The following is a 17,658-nucleotide window of genomic DNA, read 5'->3' as shown; positions in this document are numbered from 1 at the left end:
CTCGTTTTTGTGGAAATTATTCTTACTACAGATATACAGATTTTATTTAAAATTTCAGTTTTTTTGATTTTCTGATTTTGTTTCTTTCCATTTTACCATATCTTATCTAAAAATTCTGTGATTTCTTTCTAAAATTGATTCAGATTTCTCTGTAACAATTTGCTACTGATCTTCCACAGATCCCAATGCTCTTTTTCAATTTGTCTGAGCCACAGAGATTTATAAAACATTGAAATAAACTGTATAAAATTATAAATATAAAAAAATTGTAGTAGTGGCTTTGGGGAATTTGTCTAAATTCCTTCCTTACATGTTTCTTTCCATCCTTCTTTCCATCCTTCTTTCCTTACTTATTCAAACCACTACATTTCTGTTTCTTTATAGAGCAGTATTGCAAGAGCCTGTGTATGGCAATAAGTTACCACAGGTATGACATGCTGACTGATGGAAAAAACTCATTATGCTGAATGTAGACTCTTGTAAAATCATACTAACAGTCAAATCATTATGTGAGAAAATGGATTCTCTGTGTATAAATGATATGAATAGGCTATCAGTTGCATTTTATTTTCCAGATTCTACCACAAAATCACAGAAATTTTTCATATCCCATGAAATACAACAGTTACTGTTGTGAGTGTCCCGTTCAGTATTTTATACCAGTGAGATATAGCTCTCTATTTGGACCGCGAGCATATTGACCCTATACTTAATTTTTTAAGACAACTTAAGCTGCTGTAACATTGTGTTGTTATTATTTTGGAAGTAGCAAATATGGGAGCACAGATAAGGCAGTAGGCATTTTAAAATTATTTTAGCTGGATTTATTATTTCAGCTAGATTTTCAAAATAATAATTTAAAGCATAACAGTCAGGTACTTGCTCTTTGAATGTACTTAGTAAGGGGGAAAAAAGTATTCCTAAAACATTTCTAAAACATAGGAACTGAAAATTTTTATTTATTATTATGTAATTATTACTTAATTTTGTTCAAAATATTTTATTTTGCAATACAGTCTAACACATGAAGATAAATATTTAATAAATTACTCAAGATGTATATGTAGTGAATATTACTAGTGTATTCTTCATCTAAGATCCGTCAAGTTCAAAATTAGAGAAAAATTGTGAAGTGGAACTTGTTTAGAGTTCAGGGGTTTGAATCAGGTTCCCATCCTGATTCCCAATATGAAGTGTACCTTCAAGTATTTTGTTGTTGTAATGATAAATCATCTGAAGTAACTGAAGTAAAACAATAAGAAAATGTAGTACCACACCAAAACTGCAGAACACAAAACCCATGAAAAATAATTTGCTTAAGAATGCTTTTTAACGTGTATTTATATGATAGCTTATGTTAAAAATATGAAATCCTGACACGGGCTGGTAGGGAGTTATGATTTTCCTGATAACCAAATGTGTCCTGCATTTTAGATCCCCAAAGAACTCAGGCAAATTCAATAACTTTGATCTCTCTTTATTTTTATTGCTTTAGACTCAGTCTTTCCAGGACTCTCACAAATTTCATACTGATTGTTGAATCCAAAGCATCTTAACAGTGTTCAGAGTTGGGCTTCACTGTTCAGCAGCAATTCTTTGCTGAAAGCAAATCAAAATGTAAGCATAAAAGAATGTAACTCTTATATTTAGGGAGCAAGAAATGCTCTGTCTTCACAGACTGACCAATTTTTAGTGACAGTTAAATAAAGGAAAGAAAACCAGTCCTCACAGAGCCTACCATCTGCAGATTTAAGACCAGCCAGTATGTGATCAGCTGTCTCAGTTTTGTCTGATTAAGAACATTGAAACGTTGATACTTCTCATGGTGGGCCATTCTCAATTCTGTACTGCAATGTGAGTCATTACGTGCATAGTTGGATTGAAAAGAAGGGGCTTTCACATTTAAATAAGGGGGTTTAGAAATGGACTACAGGACAAGCAAGGAGCCATACATGTGCGAACAGAATCGCGTCATAGTGCAGAATGACCTGCAGTCTGCCACACATTTTCAGGACTAGATCACGAAAACAAGTTTAGTACCTTCTTTATAGTTCTACCATTTGTACTGCCTCATTTCAGCACTCAGGGAAAAAAAAAAAGAAAAAAGAAAAAAGAAAAGGAAAGGAAAAAAGAAAAAGGTGCTATATTTAGCACTCAAAAACCAGGAGGGGAGGACAGATAAATCTGTACAATCTCTCACCTTTCTCCTTGTAGCAGAAGCCAGATCAAGTGTGCAGCTTGCATTATCATCTCTCAGCCTCACTGTTTACTGGCTCACTTTGCACTTGGCGACATTATTTGACATCTGATCCCCTGTATGCACATACCTGCAAGCAATATGTGCCTATTATACATTTTTGACAGTAATAGCCTTCTATTGGTTTATAAAAATCAAATGATCTGAAATGAGAAAGTATTTCATCTCAATGCTTCTGTGCTTGCACAGAGAAGCAGCTTGCTGCAAAAGAGTCAGCGTATGCAGTATTCTGAAAGCACCTGCTTTATTCCAGCGGTTGCGTGACACAATTGCTGCTACCTGGGAGCTGACCAGGAGCGGGGAGGTAAATGTACTATTCTCTGTGTGAGCGCTTGCAAAAGTCAGAAAGAATATCCCTCAAGTAAGTTGACAATTCAAAGCCTGGAGTTTCTAATCAGCTGTCAGTGGATGTTATGCATATGTTTATTCTTAGGGTGATGTGGCATTATCAGCGGAATGACTGATTTCCAAACCCAACCTGCTTCAAATCCAAAAAAGGTTTACACCCATTAGGGATGAAAGTGATTCCACCACGCAGCCAGTAGAAGGGGAAACAGCTTGTAAATGTAGTTGAAATTGCTTTTCTGAAAAGAGTGAATTTTTATTTGTAAAATCAAAATAGGAAACTCACAAAAGTTCCTGCAGTAAAAATGTACTACTCTTACAGTAAAGGTTGACACACCGTAGCCTACTCTTCATGCTTCAGCATAGTATCTTGTGTGAACACAGCCTTCAAAGAAAAAAAAATCAGTCCATTAAAGTAAACACTTTAGCAAAAGAGTGAATTTTATTCAAACCTGAGCGTTCCGATACTTTCTTTTTCAACACTTTGTTAAGGTGGGGGAAGGTGAGAAAGGAAACACCAATCTCCCATGTCCCAGAGGATTATGGGCTGGTGAATTCTAATTGGGACGTAAATCGTGTTTGTGTTATCTGTGGAGACTGGCCTCTGTTTGTTAATTGGCATGCTGAGATCATTTTGAAATGGTTGATATAACACTGTGGTCCATTGAACAGGAAGCTCTGCTGTTTTCACAGTTTGATAATCAATGCATCACTGCACACAATTCCTTTCAAATGTGTGTTTGTTTGTCCTGTTTGCTTAATTGAACAGCTGCAATTACTGTTACATACAACTGAATGTTAATTCATGGAAGAAGAGAATTTTGCTTCTTCATTATAATTTTATGTATAAATTGGAAACCTATGTAACATTAAGTGTTAATTGAGTGCACAAATTCATAGGTTTAATCAACCAGACATGATAAATCGTATTTTGTACAAAAAAGAATTGATTATTAGCTGAGCTTTTAAGGTCAGCATCGTTTTATTTAATATGCATACACCTCATTCGTAAGAACAATTGCTACTTGAAAACTTGTGGAAGAATACAGTACTGTCTTGTAAAAAAACTTATGTTGATGAATACAGTTCATTGCTTTCTCCTGATCCCTGGGACAAGTCTGAACAAGTACAAGTTTGTGGTGATAAATTTTGCTTAATGATTCGCTGAAATATTCCCTATGTATTTAGCCCCTTAACTGAACTTACAGCATGACAGTGCGCTTTCAGTTGTTGCTAAATTTTGCAAAATGTTATTTAAGGTGCTGTAGCAATCCAGTTAGAGCATGAGTTTGTGTTTCAGGGTGGTTATGCTGCCTACCGGTATGCCCAGCCTGCCACTGCCACTGCAGCTGCCTACAGTGACAGGTAAGACCTCATTTACTGCTAATAAATATTTGACCAGTGGAAGTTGAAGACGATTCTGTAAATTTGCCTTGTTGAAGTCTCATAACTGTCTTGTTGCTCTGCAGATAATTGTGATATCTAAAGCAGGCTGTTTTATTATAATCCATGAATAGCCATAAATCGAGAGATTTTAGGCCTTAATTGAGAATCAGGCATGAGATGTGCACATTCCCAAGCTGTAGATCATCCAGTTAATGTCTGTGACCCTTGTACAATGCAGATAAATATATGTACAGCTTCATGATGGTCTGCTACTAAAGATCATTATTTGTCTTAGGAGTATTATTTCAGTTGATTTAGAACCTGAACTTATTGAGTGCCCTCAGTTCTCATTGACATTGTTTTAGTCAGTGGAAATTGAGAATGAACTGTGTCTAAGCTAGAACTATCCAAGGCAAAACAATGTTTTTTTCCATTTGCTTTCCTTCCATGCATTTGATTTTTTGAAATACTGACAAAAATTCAGTTATTCTTTTTTTGCTCTGTATTTTTGTCCTCAAAATGTAAACCACATTTGGTGGAAATAATATCAGGAATAAAAGATTATTAACATATGCATAAGAGAAACATACAAAGACTTAACGTCTATAAACTAAAAGCGATGTCACATAAATTAACTTGTCTTCTTGCAAGTTGAAAATTGGGACCCCTTTGAAGTCAATGTCTAAATTGCTATCGACTTCAGTAGGAATAGGGTTTTGTCAAATTGTGTAAAAGTAAGTCTTTGCAGTGTGTGGACATGATTTTGTAATGAAAAGAAAGAATATCCTATGTTTTCTTCATAAATTGTACCCTTAACAAAATCTGTGCTATCATTAATCTTTTCAAGTGCCTGAAGAGTGTACAGTCATAAAGGGATGATGTATATTGTGAAAGACAGACACATGTATATATTTTACTTCACACTAGCAGCGAGAAGTAAGGTCACACTTCTCAATTCCTGATATAAGAAAATTTTCTCTTGGAATCATGGAGATAGTTTCTTAAGTCTTGAATATGTATTGAAAAATTTCTTTAGATGCTAAATTAGACATTGTTTTAAATGTTTCTGTTTCTGAAAGAAATCAACAGAATAAGAAATTTCAGTGAACTATTTCTTAGATTGAAGTGCTGTTCATGGATTCTGTATTTTTAGAACAAAGTACCATGGTATGAATGTTACAATGCTATGCATGCATATTTGCCTTTCAAATGCTTATTCTGGGTAATGAAGAGATATTTTTTAAAGTTATGTGAATAAAATAATTTGCATGTGTGGCTGAGGCATGCTGTGTCAGACAGGTAAGCGAGTTACTTTCTATTAATTTTGGATCAGTAATATCAACTAGATATATGTGCTGTATGCACTTTGTTCACGACGTATTATTTCTACTTAGGGTAACCTATAAAGGTGAAGTGCTACTCAGTAGTTTCATTTCATTTCCACAAAGGTGTGTTAGCATGTCACAGCTCTAGTATTTTTTTTTTTCTGTGAGCTTATAATGCAAAACAGTTACTGCTTCTAAAAACTTACTAAGCTGAAAGGACAAAATTATAAATAAACTCCTGTGGTTAGTCCTTTTTTTGCCAGATATCATTCAGGTGTCCCTGGATCATTTTATAGGGTGTTTATTCCTATGAATAAATGAATTTCTGAAAGCCTATATGTTACACAGAGAAACTGAACAATATCAAGACAACTTTTAAATGCTTTAATTATGAATTAATGTACCTTCTCATAAAACAAATCAGATGCTGTAAGATAAAACATCAGTTGGTCACATGTTCTGCTATGGGTAGGAGTCAACATCACTAAGAGTTATGCTGACAAAGAAGTAAAGCATTTGTCTAAGATAGTGCTCTTAAATGCTGTAAAGGAAGTTTCAGAAGGCATCAGTAGTAATGCAGTTGTTACAACCCTTAATTATTTTTTGAAAACATGTGTAATTTTCAGATACACTTTCTGCGTAATTAGAACTGTAATAACCTGTCTTTGCTTGCATAATTTTAAATATTTTAAATGAATTTTATATCTTTTGGATTTTTTTTTAATTTAGCTTCTCTTTTTAAGTGTGGTTAACCCTCATCTTTGATCTGCTTTCCCCAAATGAATATGGTTTCTTGTCTTAACTACAAATATTGTAACTGAATTTCTTTACGGGAAAATCCTAAAACTAGCATAGAGAACAAAACAAATAACAATCTGCTCAAACATTTCTTTGCGTATGGGAAACTATGTGCAAACATGGATACCTCTGATTACTCACAACTACAGTTTGCTTAATTTTATTAACTTTTCATTCATTTTTTAATGAATTTAATTTAGCAACTTTTGTGAATAATTAATATTGAAAGTGCTGAAATATAGTTCAGTACAACTGCTTGTATCTTTTCTTCTCAATGTAATAATCATCTGCTGTCCTCTGACAATATTGAAGATTCCATATCTCCTTATGCACTACTCTCTTATTTAGTGTTGATTTGAGCCCCTATTTAATTTAATTACACATGAAATATATTTACTGTTTATGTGTAAACAAAGACCAGAAAAATGAAGTGAAGACCAGTGAGTATGTACTATTAAAACACTGACGTATCATGGAAATACTACTTCATATTTATTTAAAAAATAAAAAAAAGCTTTTTTTTTTTTGATCACAGCTCATATACATGATGAATGGCAATGTTCCGTATTTGACATGCTTCTTAAATCAGGAGACGGAAAGAGGAAATCTTTAGATTGGAGACATGTTTTGGTAAATTAAAAATAAAGGTTAACAGAAAGATTTGGGACTCGAGAATCAATACACCACGTCAATGGATAATGATCACTGTAAAAGAGCTCTATTGTGAAGAAATGTGATGGTATCCTTGTTTGTCACAGCTGGAACTATTGCTGGAAATAGGCAAAGAACAGATATATAGGGGAGAATCAGGTGGCAAGGAAATCTCATGTAGCAGATCAACACAAATCCCTACGTATTTGTTAAGACAAATCATGTACTAAAAATGATTTCACAATGGAGGTAGACCTGGCAGATTTCTCCAGTCTTTCTTAGACTTTTACAATTTCTTAGAATTGTAAAACAAAAACAACAAAACAAACAAAAAGGTACATTTTTTTTTATTTATGAAGCAATATAATCACTGGATACAACTTCAAAAAAATTTAGAACTGGATTTTTATACTGTGTGATCTATCATCATACTAAATTGCACTTAAAGATTTGAAGCTGTTTGCTGAAGTGGATCAAAAAATTATGTTTAACTTTCAAATATTTAAAATATTTCTGATAAGTTTTCCGGTTCTTATAACTGATAAAAGGGGACCTACTGGTCTGTATAAGTTCTTCACCGTTCTGGAGCTTTGCCTGCCAAACTCTTTAAACTGAGAGTGTTTGGAAAAAGTAAAAGTAAGGATGTGCAAGAGACACTAAATCAGATGTCAATAAAATGTTCGTACAGCTTTTATGTAATATTTTAAAAAATATAAATAAAAATTTAGTTGTTAGATTTCTGTCCAAGTCTGAAGTAAGAGAAACTAGTAAAGTCATCAAGTTTTATATTTATGAGGTAGAATAAGTCAAAGCATGGCGGTGGGGCGTATTCTCATTTTCTCATTGCATGTTCACTTGATGTTGCTAGTATGTCTGTAATGCTGTATTGGATTTGACAGATCCATCACATAGCTCAGTGAATGGCTTGCTTGAATTAAGCCTATGGGCAGACTTATTCACATTGACTGGCTATTGGTTTTGTGTTTTATGATTTGATTATTGCATCTTCGATTGGAGTAAGAGAAACGTTCCTTTCTTGCATATTAACTTTGTCAGCAATATTTATGAAAGTGTATATGGTAGTATAATAAAACAAAACCCTGGTAATAGTAAACTAGCCTTGTCTGAAAGGCAGAGTAATTTCACTTGTACTGCTTGCTAACCCTGTTATACTTAATAATGATAATTATGTGTGTTTATATATGTATGATTGTGTATTCATATATATACACACATTCCCCATCCATCACCCACCCACAAACATGCACACACACACACGCACACACATGTGCGCGCACACATATGTACAGCGGTATGTTGCTTTGAGCGTAATTCACTTTTTTTAATACAGTGTCAAATTTAAAATCTCACTACAAATAATGGGAAGATTCCCATTGACTTCTTTGTTTTCTGGATTAGATCCCTCATCACTGGAAGCTGACCTCTTTTTTTTTTTTTTTTCACTAATCTTTTTTAAAAGCAAATAAGGCATATTCCAAAATATTTTGCACATAGCATTTTGTAGTATAAAATACATTTTTTTTTCACTATCAGTTTGTGTTACATGTTCTGTGGTCATACATAGGATTTTGTATGAAACTCAAGACAGAAGATTTTGTCATATAGAAGTTGTGTATCTTCTAGATCTGAAATCTTACTCCCAGTAAAATCCTGATATTCTAATAGTTTACATTTTTAACATGCCTATGAGGAGTATTCATTTTTGTCAAAGTACTAGTGTCTACAGAGATATAATTTAATATATTTTCCAGTTGTCTTTGGGCAAGTAATAGAGAGTAATACTTGATATTTTTGGTCAGATTATCCTAAAATGGAATAGGTACAGATTTGATTTAATTGGAAACATGCTCATTAAAGAATGAAAAATTAGAATGAAGAATAAAAATGCACAAAATACAAAATGTGGGCTTCTGTAGATGGAGGTGGGTTTTTTTGTATATTGTAGACTTTAAGATCTTCTACGTTATGAATAAACAACAAAAAACACTATAGTTTTATTCAAATTATTTTCTCTTATTGAGTATTTTACTAGTGATATATACTAAAAGTTAAGGTTTTGAGAGCATATAAAATATAATAGAATCTTCAGTCAGAATTTAATTTTCCATTCAATAATTTTATAGAAGGAAAAATATTTTAAAATTTAGTACTTCATTCATTTAATGATCATACTTTTTAAGATTTAGGAAAAAGAGCTTCTGTACACAGTTTTCATTTCTAAAGTAATTGGGTTGGAAGAGGAAAAAGAATAGAATATAGCAATAACTTTACTCTTCTACTCCCAGCTGGAACCTTCAAACCTTTTTGAATTTTGCTATGCGAGTAGAATCTTGAGAAATGGAGAAGTTTGGGGGACAAGCTGGTACATAAGCAGCAATTGTATTGCTCATATCCTAAGCTACTCAAATTTTGAGAATGAAAAGGATCAGTTAGCGTCTTGACCAGGTACAAAGATAGTGTTTAGCTTTTGTAACAGCAATAACATAGCATATATTTAACACTTTTCTTCTGCAAACACTTAGGTTTGATGTGGTGATGTTTGATTGGTCTAGTTTTTTCTAGTTATCTTGTGTGGTAGCTAAAGCTTGTTTATTCCCTAATACTCAAATAAAAATAAAATCATTCACTTTGCTATTACAGAGAGGTACTGGATTTGGGCATCTACCTATTAGGCTTGTATGTCTTTATGTCTGTATCTGATCTGTGGCAAACTAGAGGATCACTGGCATCGTGTTAATATTTCATAATCCATATTCATCACTCAGATCAGTTTTGGGAATGACTGGAATATGTGACTCATGTTATAGCCACAACAGTACCTTTTAGTGAAGGAATTAGAAAGTAAAAGTGGATGATTATGAATAAAGAGAATGTAGTAGAAAAAAAAAAAAATCGAAATGTTTAAAATACTACAAACAAAGAGTTTCATGTAGAGCAATTTGAAAGGAATTTCCTGAAATAAAAATGTATTGCATAGAGTACTTTCTAATGATTGAAACATGGTTCATTCTAAAATATTGTAGATAAACTGCTTTTTGGGGAGGCACAAGGAGTCATATTAATGTAGGAAAACATGGCAAACTATTACATTTTATAAAAATATAACCTCCTACCAAGTCTAGAAAGCTACTTTATATACTTTGATGTTTTAATACATTCTTCTAATATTTGGTAGAATTAACATGTTTTCTGATACTTTGAAGGCTTGATTCACCTGTGTGTAATATCAGGGTTCATGTAATATCCATGTAACTATTAAAACTACTCCACTAGTTGAAATCTGAGGTAGTACAGTAGTGAAAAAGCTCAGGGTTCCTGGCCCAGAATGGTGGTAAACACTGATTATGAAATTTTTGTCATGTCAGAGCTTGTATTCTTCATATCCTTCTTCTACTTCTCTTTCCTGTAATTTCCATTCTCCTTCACTGTACTATCAAGGGAAATTTTAAGAATCCCGGTAGACAAGGAAAGGCTTGGCTATTACTGTAAAGTCTGGTTTGGCATACATGCTGGAAATCATGAAAATACAATTGAGAGAGAAGGTAGAGGAACATTAAAACCTAGATTTCCATACCTGGCTTCCTAAAGTGCTCCAAGTTTAAAGATGCTGAGTACTTTTGCTGCCAGTTTCTTCTTGAACATAACGGGAGCTGTTAAATCATTAAAAAAAAAAAAAAAAAATCAGTGCACCTATTCTGACATTTACATATCAACTTCAGTATCCTTGCTTTCTTTTTGTTTAATACATCTAGCCTACATCAGATTATGTAGCATGAGTTTTAACTTGGGAGTTTCTTACTTTAAAACAAAAGTTCATAGTAAATAACTGACGATAAATATATTCTTTTGATACATTTTCATGCATGCTTTTCCTCTAAAAAGAGCAGGGCGAAAAGGATTGGTTAACATTTGTAAAGTAGGAATTATCTCTTTAATAGTTCACGTGGGCTTTTTCACCCTTAGAGGATATTGAAAGAAATTTAAATCTGATTTAAAATTTTTAAGTGTGTTGTATTCAGCAGACTGGACAAATATGGAGTTAGGGAGTTACTAAAACATTGATTCCTAATCCAACAGACCAAAACTGTTACAGTCTGTTGGGTCAATGCCTGTGACAAGATAGACCATAACAGTTCCTTTGGACATGTCAGTGTCTAATTATACACTTTTTAGTTTTCAGATCATTGACTTGATAGACCACAAAGAGGCAGATTAGAACATACTATAAGTATTGTCAACCTGAGCGCTTCTGCTGTGAGTGCTTTAAAAGCAAGAAGGAATTAAGAGCATTGTGAAAGAGTCAGAGAGAAGATGAAGGAATGAAATGTTATTAATAAAATATGGAAGGAACTGGATATAGTCAATATGGAGTAGCCATGTAATTTGCAATGTGTTTTAGGCAAGGGGAGCAAGTATTAGAAGAACGAACTTAAAATAACTACATAGATGAAATTAATCAAGAAAGAGGCAATTTATACTCTTGCATGTTTTTACTGTAGTGTTTCCCACCTCAATGGAGTCTAAAGCATTTGATTAGGTATTTAAACAGAATACTAGAATACTAGAATACTATCTTTGGGCTTGTCAAGTTTCTAATAGTCTAGGAACACACCTGTGGCAAAGCAGCAGTTTGTAAAAATAGTGCACAGCAGGAATGGGAGCAGAAAGTCTACTCATGTATCCTAAAGAATAACTTTTTTGTGAAAAATGCTACAGGATGTTTCATATACGTGCAGAAAAAAAGTAAGGTCTTCATTTAAACCAAACGTGTACCAGCCTCTAAATTCCATTTTCTTTTTCTTGAATGTATTCTTAAATAATCCTGAGAAGTTTTTCATATATATGGTATTTTAGTTATCATATGAAAAAATGAAGTTGTCAAGTAATTTGTAAAGTCATTTAAACATGAAAATAATTTAAAGGGAAAGAATTGTTGTTATTGCTAAAGAAGTTTTATAACTATAGCTCTGTATATTCAGAGACTTTATTGTGGATACAATGGTGGTTACTATTAAACCACAATAATCATTATGAAATCAGAAACAAATATAAAGTATGTTTTAATAAAACATTGTTTTAAAGATGACATGATATACATAAAGAATAAATCCCCCAACAAAATAAATATGTATTTTGTTATGTATTTTACTGGATAAAATACTGATTCTTTACACAAAGCTGACTTCAACATGCTGTACTGTTTGCCCTAAAGAGAGTGAAAAATATTTCCAAAATATAGTAATAATTAAAAAAAAAAATCAAGTATAAATGATTGTTGTGGTTTAGCCCCAGCCAGCAATTAAGTACCACGCAGCTGCTCGCTCGCTCCCCCTACCCCGATGGGATGGGGGGGAGAATCGGAGGAGTAAGAGTGAGAAACACTCCTGGGTTGAGATAAGAACAGTTTAATAATGGAAATAAAGTAAAATAGTGATGATAATAATAACAATATAATAATGGTAATAATAATATACAAAGCAAGTGATGCACAATGCAATTGCTCACCACCCGCCGACCGATACCCAGCCAGTCCCCGAGCAGCGATCGCAGCTCCCCAGCCAACCCCCCACCCCAGTTTCTATGCTGAGCATGACGTCATATGGTATGGAATAGCCCTTTGGGCAGTTTGGATCAACTATTCTGGCTGTGCCCCCTCCCAGTTTCTTGTGCACCTGGCAGAGCATGGGAAGCTGAAAAGTCCTTGACTAGCATAAGCAGTACTTAGCAACAACTAAAACATCAGTGTGTTATCAACATTCTTCTCCTGCTAAATCCAAACCACAGCACTATGCCTGCTACTAGGAAGAAAATTAACTCTATCCCAGCTGAAACCAGGACAATGATAAAACTTCAAAACCAGCCTTAATTTAGCAGTCCTGGATCATACTGACATCAGTTTACATTGCTGACATGGAGCACTTTTGAAGTAAAGACACTGGATTACTTCTTCAAGGATTTAATTTAAGTGTGTAGACTGTGTTAATCACAGTAAAAGGCAAATAACCTTAAAGCAGTTATGCCACTGACATCAGTATGAATTCTACTGTTAATTTATGTGGTCTTCAGAATTTCACCTATTAGTTTTAGGTTTCACTTTAAAATGTTAAGATCCACTTAAAAATCATTTGTGTGCCTCTTGCAGGTAAATGTGCATATTTATACTATGTATATTGTATTATTAATGATAAATACATTTATACTAATAATATAATTACATAATATATTATGTAATACTTCATACATAGAAAAATTCCACTAACACAACAGAACTAAGCATATTTGTATAGCTCTGATTTAAAAAATAAATAAATCAGGAAATAAAATATGTGCAGGTTTAAAATGTAAGTGAAAGAACTACAGATTTTTCCACTGGTTGTATTGTAAGACATTGTCCACATTTTGGCAGTATATTAAAAATAACCATATTTTTCGCAACAACTATACTAAGTTGCACAACAACTATACTAAGTTGCAAAGTATAGCACCAGTTTGCTAGAAATTTTCTTTATACAGTCTTTGAGGGGTAATGGGAGGAGAGAGAGGGGGAGTTCATATACAAGGCATTTCCATGGAAGAATTATATCTATGCTGTATGCAGTACGGACACCTTGTCATTTCCCTAACATGCTTTACAGTATTAATATTAGGCTATGCTAAAAGGAGTCTCTCTCTTGTAGCATCTGAATGGGTTATTCAGTTAGTTCAATAGAAGGGCTAAAAAAGATGCCTGTCCATCTGCTGGGGAAAGCCTGACATAAGAATACAAATTATGATAAATCATCTTCTGTTGACCATTTTTCTCTTTAGGTATTTGTTTGTTTTGTTTTGTTTTGTTTTGTTTTTTCTCTGAGTAAATGGAATAACACAGGCATATGACTGATCTTGGGAACGTACATTTTCACTAGTGTCCAGAAGAGTTAAGGATTTTTTTCCTTTTTCCTTTTTCCTTTTTCCTTTTTCCTTTTTCCTTTTTCTTTTTTCTTTTTTCTTTTTTCTTTTTTCTTTTTTCTTTTTTCTTTTTTCTTTTTTCTTTTTTCTTTTTTCTTTTTTCTTTTTTCTTTTTTCTTTTTTCTTTTTTTTTTTTCCTTTTCTTGAAGGTGTGCTTTTCACAATTGCATAAGTGCTTTTTAGTATTAAAACAAATTATTCCTGTTCAAGAAGTTGTGTGACTGGTGGCAGGATAAAATTTAATGAGAGAGATTTCTTAACTTTTCTGTCTCCTGCTGACTTTGGCAGTCTGAATTATGTTAGAGACACCTTGTCATTGGCTAAATCACGCTGAAATGTCCTATATTGAGCACAAAGAAGACACAGATAAAAAGCAATGCAGAGGTGCCTAACCTGGCCATCAAATTAAGAGCTTGGTTAAGCTGCCTGGAAACAGGCATCTAGTGCCATTTGAGACCCTCCAGGGCATGGGAGGCCCCCATGCAGGCAGAGGTGACACTCGACCTTCTGGAGTGGCAGCTGGGTCCAGGCAGATGGATGAGCTGCCTTTGCCTGGGCAATCAAGATGAGCTGTAGTGTCTTCTGTGAGGTAATATTTACAGAAGTAGCTACATTAATTTATTTTGATGCAGGGTTTTACTCCATAGACTTCCAAGGCCTGCTTCAAAATTTCAGAAAAGAGCATTTAATGAAATGGTCAGGAATGATGGAGGTGGGAGACGGAAAGCAGAATACCCTAAGTGAAATCAGAATATCTCCATCTTCCTCTTTGTCTTGGCATCATCACTAGTAGTTAGGTTGAACAAGCAATTCTGCAGGGGAAAAAAAGAACCTGGTATGGAATAAATTAACCTAAAAGTAAAATATACTTCCCTAATGCACATCAGGTCAAACAAGTTACTGTTAGTGTTGTTGAAGCTTTAAGTACTACATTAATTACTTTCTGTTCATAGTTTTGTTTTTACTTCATTTAATATATTTTGTAGGTATGGCTGTAAAGTTGTTTAGTTGTCTTTCTGTTGTGACTCAAATGCTACAGGTATGATAATGTACTTTGATCTTGCAGTAATGGGAATATAAAGCACAATAATAGCAAAATAACCTTCTTATAGTTATTATACTAATATTAAAAATTTTAAATTCTTTGACAGCCTTGATATTTAAATTTAGGACACCAGAAGGAAGGAGTTAGGGAGGACTTAGTAAAATTATTTTAGAGGGCAACTCTGAAACTTTGTCCATACTTGGATATTACAGAAACTATTCAAGCAGCCAGCTGTCAGCTATGTTGTAATTCATAGTGAAAAAGCCCTCAACGTTAGAGATCTAACAAGAGCAATGAAGCCTTAAAGTTTAGAGCATGAAGGAAAAATAAAGTATCTTTAATAATATAATGGAGAAATGTATAGAGGTACCACGTATAACACTTCTGGGAAAAATCATTGCTACGCTATATAGTTAGCACCAGATCCTTGGAGAATACAATTTGGAATAGTTCCAGTGAAGTCACTGCTTAACTGAAGTTAAGCTGCATCAATTTTACCAGCTGAGGTTCTGATCCATGAAATCTAAATACTGACTGTATTTGTAAAGCCCATGGTGGTCTTACCAGAAAAAGTCAACTGATTACATATAGTTTAAATCTTCCCACTGTAACTCCTGTTCAGTACTGTGTTTGCCTTCATCTTAATTTCTTATGTTCTGGGGCTGTGCACTGTTTTCAGCAGTTGCTATATTTTTGGAAGGGGGGGGGGGGGCGGGGGGGCTGCAGCTCTTTGTTAAGCAAAATTATTTCTGTCTAGTTTTGTGAAGTTAGTAAGCAAAGTCCAGGAATTCTGGTGTATGACACATAATCGCTGTATGTTAGTGGATTATAATTTCATTTACGTTTCAGATTTCCTAGAGTTAGTGTGATTATTTTTAGAGAAGTCCTGATTTCTTAAAGTACCACTTGACCTCTATTATGGCTTCTATTTTATGGAAGCTCTGTGTTGCCAAGAAGAGGGACTAGAAACTTCTGGGACTGCTGGGTGAAACTATGTATGTGTCAAAATTTTGTTCTTAATCATGTGCTGTGTGAAATATAAATAGTGTTGAAAAGTCCAACTGTCACCCAGCCTTTCAGGGAGAAGATAGAACACGGACAACACTTAGTAATTTGTCCCATGTGCCCTACAAACACAGGTACTTAGACCTACAATGACCTAAGTATATAAACTTCCCAGACCCAGCTGTGAATACTTTTGTACATCTGAAGAATAGTGGGGCCAATGACTGTAGGAAGGAAAATCCAGCAGTAGGTTGATGCTTTTTTAGGAATATGTAGTAGTGCAGACAAAGAAAGAGGACCACTTCCTTTCCCAGGGTGGGGCAACTATATGGAAAATTTTAGGGGGAGCACTCAGAGTAACAGTCTATCCTGAAATTAGGTTGGAATTGTGCTTCATGATGGTTAGATTCCTCAAGTCATAAAAAAGAGCATCTGAGACCCTTTCTCTGAATCTCTTCCTATCTTCCACTTCCAGGTTCTGAGTTTTCCAACTAATAGTAAAATAGCCAAATGACTTACAGGTCAGGCAGGATCAGCAGTTAGGTCTGTACTCTACACCCAATCTCTGTTACAAGCTTCTGTTCTTTCTGAGCTCCATTCTACTTTAAGTTGCCACTGACCTTTAAAATAAAGTCTATTTAGATACAGAAAATGTGATAAAAGCTGTATATATTTATGTGTAACTGAATTATCAGTTTCAGTATTTAAGAAAAACTTTCACTCTGTTTTCTCAGTGAGGAGAAACTCCCAACTTTCCATATGTGAAGGAGCCTAAAGTTCCAGTATTGTATCAAAGATGGTATAAACCAGATTTTCCCTCTCTGTTCTGGTATCTATTTGACATTCCTGTAGCTGAGATCATTGTTGTGTTTATGAGGATGGGAAACATTAAGGGAATGTTGGAAAAGTTTGAAGGAAAGTGATAAATGTTCATTAAATAGAAATGCTGTTAATACTCTTAATTTTTCCTGATGGAGCATGTAAAATACATGTAAACTAAAAGCTAATCAACCTAATTGGAATATTAAGTATCTCAAACTTGAACATAACTCTCAGTATGTAAATTAAAAGAGAGTCAAGACTATTTAAACATGCTTACAGAAAAGATTTCTGTAGAAATAAAAGTGAAAAATACTACGTTGTACTTACAAATTGTTGACATGGTTCTACTAAATATATAAAGTCTTACTTAAGCTTAAATTCAGTGTTGATATGCACGTAGCTTCTGTATTAGGTCAGTATGCTTTAGAATGAATGTATGGAAGGTTTTTCTGTACTACAGCACAGTTAAGGGGACTTGTTAGCAAGACTGTTAAAGACAGCTGCTCTTGAAAATGGGTAGATGCAACATTTTGGTATGGGAAAGTACTAACAAAATATATTTATGTAGTATCTTAGGCCTCTTAATTAACTTGCGGTAGTATAAACATGCTGAAGAAATTAGGCTACGGTATTTAAAAAAAAAGAAAAAAACCACAAAATTACACAGTCCAGAAGGCCTAATTTCTGAGTACATAACATTTACTGAAGTCATTTGTAATTAGTAACATTCTTCACTAAATAGTGTATATAATGAAAAACCTTAGTCAAGCTTCACTTAAAATCCTGTTCTTCACTTGCTTAAATATTTTGGTTTAATACTTTATTATCTAAGTCTTCCAATTCAGTGGCCTGCTTTAATTTAGAACAGGGTACTTTTAGTCAGGTGATAAAGTTGAACCTGAAAATATTTTGTTATGCTCCTTGAAGTTTGATGCTGCAGAGCGTGGTTTTGATTCTGGCAGCTGGACTTTTCCTGCCAACCTCATGCCATCACAAATACTTTCAAACAATATCTGGTTTTATAGTGCAAGCCCTGTCCCTGTCTAAATACAAAT

General features: G+C 33.9%; 1 protein-coding gene across 10 annotated transcripts in view; it reads left to right on the top strand.

Moving 5' to 3' along the window:
• Nucleotides 1-17,658, top strand: part of RBFOX1 (RNA binding fox-1 homolog 1) — a 1,399,804-nt gene that overhangs the window by 1,365,001 nt on the left and 17,145 nt on the right. For 7 of the 10 annotated variants that reach the window (XM_075719223.1, XM_075719231.1, XM_075719228.1 and 4 more), the window contains one exon: nt 3,903-3,967. In XM_075719223.1, coding sequence (XP_075575338.1) covers nt 3,903-3,967 — 65 coding nt within the window. Of the gene's footprint in view, nt 1-384; nt 428-3,902; nt 3,968-17,658 lie in introns of all 10 variants that reach the window. The other 3 variants (XM_075719230.1, XM_075719229.1, XM_075719225.1) reach the window with 1 other exon arrangement.

Source organism: Pelecanus crispus, chromosome 11 (assembly GCF_030463565.1).
Source record: "Pelecanus crispus isolate bPelCri1 chromosome 11, bPelCri1.pri, whole genome shotgun sequence".
Classification (NCBI taxonomy): Eukaryota; Metazoa; Chordata; class Aves; order Pelecaniformes; family Pelecanidae; genus Pelecanus; species Pelecanus crispus.
Note: the sequence above shows the minus strand (reverse complement) of the source record. Positions and strands in the feature narration are given on the sequence as shown.